At 44.3% G+C, this 4,070-nt stretch overlaps 1 protein-coding gene across 5 annotated transcripts in view; it reads right to left on the reverse strand.

The window, feature by feature from the left end:
• Positions 1 to 3,755, reverse strand: part of LOC124017945 (B-cell lymphoma 3 protein homolog) — a 43,179-nt gene extending 39,424 nt beyond the window's left edge. Inside the window, exons 1-2 of one of the 5 annotated variants that reach the window (XM_046333181.1) lie at positions 2,951 to 3,755; positions 1,996 to 2,155 (exon numbers count right to left, since the gene is read on the reverse strand). In XM_046333181.1, coding sequence (XP_046189137.1) covers positions 1,996 to 2,155; positions 2,951 to 3,272 — 482 coding nt within the window. In that variant the 5' untranslated portion in view covers positions 3,273 to 3,755. The other 4 variants (XM_046333179.1, XM_046333180.1, XM_046333182.1 and 1 more) reach the window with 4 other exon arrangements.
• Positions 3,756 to 4,070: the final 315 nt, after the last annotated feature.

Below are 4,070 nucleotides of genomic sequence, written 5' to 3' on the forward strand. Positions count from 1 at the left end.
GCCACACAAAAAAAAACGAGCACTGAAATGCAAATGAAATTTTATACGGATACATTTTCTTAAACATCTTGTGATCAGATGGCAAGGTGTTTTCTTCCTGATTGATTTCAGTGCTGGTCCCTGGGCTCTACATCACATGAAATCATCCCAAGCGGAACTGCTGTGTCTCGAAACCCACAGCCAGGTCTGCTCTTTCTCGATCATGTGTTTGTTGTGATGGGATGCAAATGACAGTGACACACGGCACTTAAACTACAGGAACATGACTTCGCAATGCCATTCTTGGATGGACTTATGATTTCAGTCACATGAGTGTTTTTGTATCGTCCTCGCATGTCTGTCAGTGAATGGGTGAGTGCTCAGGTGTTGAAGGTCAGAGAGGGTATCGGTGCGTGAGGTTGTTATTAACATGTGATTGAATGTACCCCACCCACTCCTTAACCTCAAACATAAGGTGACCAGACATCCCCGATATCCCGGGGACAGTCCCCGATTTTGGTGGCCTGTCCCCGGCTAGTACCGGAAATGTCCTCGATTATCCCCCAGGAAGAAAAGTAACTCTGAAGTTAAATTGAGGCTGATATTTCAGTAATCAAAAGCTGTATGCAATCGGATTTCAATGTCAAATTTGTCTCACCACTTGTATCAAACTTGTTTGCTCCCTTCTATGAGAACATTTGGTCAGTGATACATTGTAACAACTACATGAACAACCATGCCCATAGCCAGAAAACCTTTCCAACAGCATAGGCTACCAAACTGGGGTGATTTTAAATGACCACGGTAGGCTAAAATTAAGAAACATTTGAGTGGTTAATCAATTTCTGTGTTATGAATAATTAAAGTATTTGAAAGGACTACCGGAAATGTATAGTTAAAAATAGTTCCATGGGCGGCCTCCCGAGTGGTGCAGTGGTCTGAGGCACTGCATTGTGGTGCTAGCTGTGCCACTAAGGAACCTGGTTCGAGTCCAGGCTCTGTCGCAGCCAGCCATAACCGAGAGACTGATGGGGCGGGGCACAATTAGCCCAGCATCGTCCGGGTGAGGGGAGGGTTTGGCCGGCAAGGATGTTCCAGTCCCATCGCGCGCTAGAGACTTCTGTGGTGGGCCGGACGCAATGCCTGCTGACATGGTCGCCAGGTGTACGGTGTTTCTTCAGACACATTGGTGTGGCTGGCTTCCTGGTGAAGTGGGCATTGTGTCAAGAAGCAGTGGGGCTTGGTTGGGTTGTGTTTCGGAGGACGCACGGCTCTTGACCTTTGCCTCTCCCGAGTCCGTACGGGAGTTGCAGTGATGGGGCAGGACTGTAACTACCAATTGGGGAGAAAAGGGGGTATATATATATAAATATTTTTATTTTTTACAAAAAATTATAATTCCATAGGATATATTAATCTTCTTTCTTAGTTATTTTTTGTTGTGTATTGTTATCTGGTCACCTTACTCTAATAGTCATCCCAGCCTCCCAGAGGCAAGCCTGTGTCTCATATGAATACTCACACAAACAATGCAAACAGACACAGAACATGACACACACACACAAAGTACAGATCACAGAGGTCAAGTTCCATCCCAGAATCCCCCTCACCCAGTGACACTTTCACTGAGAAGCAGAGCAGAGAATTGACTCCATTAATCATTACAGAGACAGGAAGTGAAATGAAGGTAAAGAATGTGGTGGGGTAAGGGTACACACAGCACACTCCTCTCTCACCACCAACACCCCTCACAGCCAGGTGAATCATAGACCAAAACAAACAAACAAGACTGTGTGACATCTCCTCTCCCTCCAACACATACCTAACTGATCAGGGTCATATGTAAAATATGTTGAAATGGAAAACAAAAATGACTTACTGAACTCGACCCAATCCATAGCTCCTAGCAGGAAGTCAGGGTTAGCAAGGAACCCTCATAGGGCAACAGTAGGCCCCATCTGCTACATGAGACTAACTGAAGTTCAATGCATGTAGGGTTTTCAAAAACAAACATACGTGTCGCCATCGTTGTCTTGGCGAGTCGCCAGGGCAACATCTGCCAGCAGGTGTCCGGCGTGTCCCGGGTAAAGAGAGGACTGAAGGTGAGAGACAGGCACGTTCACAACCAGTGGTGACCTGCTGGGCCAGGAGTAGAATGGGTGCCCTGGATAGGGATCTGGTTGATAGAGGGAGGGAGGGAGGGGGCAGATTGTTTGGTACAATGCCATGAAATAAGGAAATTACAGGTGACCCATTGACATGTTTTTAATCAGTTCAATCATTTATCGCTGAAATGTCTGGCACAACAGTTTCTCAATGACTGGGGTTCAAAAGCAGGACTAACCATCACTGCACAATGACACACGATCTATGAAGAAACATTCCACAGAGAAAATCAGTTTCTGACTCAAAGGCAAATGACCACTAATTGATTCCGCAGTATATTCTCTTTCAAACCAATAACTTCGATTATGATCAAATTAATACAGTTATAACACGACTGTCTGATAGGATTACGCATTTTGTTTTGCTCTATTAGGAGAACAAAACTATGAAAATTAGATAGGATAAACTCTGAATAATAAAAGCTTGTACACTTTCATTTTAAGATTTTTTCACTTGTCTTTTGCCTGGGCGACTAACTTACAGTAAGGACGGGGTGCCTGCATTGAACGAACCGGATCGATGCTTTGGAGTTCATTGTCAAAACCGCTGGCGGCAGACAATTGTCTGTGTGAGACCGATGCCAGGGTACCAATGCTCTCATCGTCGTAGCTCTTTAATACAATCTTTGGAGGACTTGGTCTGCAGCACAAGTCTTTGTTTTTGTAAGGGGATAAGCGCTCCTCTCTCCCGGGTTGGGTACGTGACTGTTCCGGCGTCTCCCATTCAGAAGGAAATGGACGTTTCCTAAAAGGAAGCCACGAGGAAGATATGTTCTGTGTTCGTGTGTCTGTTTTGCTGCTCTCACCAGGGTTCGGAGTGAATGGCGCGTGAGAAGTTGCAGCTGGTGAGTGTTTTTTCTCCAGAAAAGCCGGGTTTCCCGTTTTCACAGGAGGTTTTATCAACGATACTCCACAACGATGCTCCAGCGGCTCCACAGTGTGGCTGGGATTTCCGTTTGGACCGTCATCCTCCGTGAGGGGGGCAGCGGGATACTGCATTCTTACACTGGCGGAGCAACCTTTGCTGGTGGGAGTCCTGTCGGCGCCGCTCCCACGCTCCCTCGTTGTGGTGCTCAGATCCAGCGGCACTGTGGTTTGAGTCTGGTGACCGTTCATGGTCCTCCGCATGAACACGGATCAAGTATCCTGGAATCAGCCTCGGGTGTTTGTCGTCTCAAAGCATAGCAGTGATTCAAATGTCAATTCAATTTATGTTTTCTATAGCCTAGGCACTGTCTCCTTCTCCACGAAAATATCCAAATGTTGTTTTGATTTGGGAGTTTAATAATGTAATTTGCCAAGCCAATACAAGAATGGCTCGAGGCTATTCTCCAAATCCATAAATGTTCATTCTGAGAAAATTTGTGTATAATGATACTAATTTAAGTTTCTTCAATTAATTAAATCACACAACTGACTCATAGTAAATGTTCAGAATGATAAATATAAGACTTTTAAATAACCTAACTGACGGTAACACACCTGCAATATAACTGCAGGTAGTGGGCAATTGAAGAAAATCAATAGGCTATAATGTTCCTTTTATTGCAACGAATCAACTAGTCCGTAAACTCTGTCTTTCTCTCTCGCTCGCTCGCTCGCTCTCTCTCTCTCTCTCTCATTCACTTAACCAAATCCGCGAAACTGGGGCTTTCCCTTTCGTATAAGAATTAACTCTTTACCTTCCTGTTTGCAAACTGAAACAATGCGTTCTGACGGTCTACTTTTTTTAAACCAACACCTTTAAGATATTAAAGGTTTAGTGTAGCTTACGTAACTGAAGTGTTCAATGTTAATTAAGGCATATATGATTGATTTAATTCACTTAAATGTTAGAATTCCTGTTTTACCCCGGTTTAGGCTATGGATTAATCTAGTATGTCAACGATGCCAAATGTTTTTTCTGAATTTAATTTAGGACTAGCA

The sequence above is a fragment of the Oncorhynchus gorbuscha genome, unplaced genomic scaffold (assembly GCF_021184085.1).
Source record: "Oncorhynchus gorbuscha isolate QuinsamMale2020 ecotype Even-year unplaced genomic scaffold, OgorEven_v1.0 Un_scaffold_35:::fragment_2:::debris, whole genome shotgun sequence".
NCBI lineage: Eukaryota > Metazoa > Chordata > Actinopteri > Salmoniformes > Salmonidae > Oncorhynchus > Oncorhynchus gorbuscha.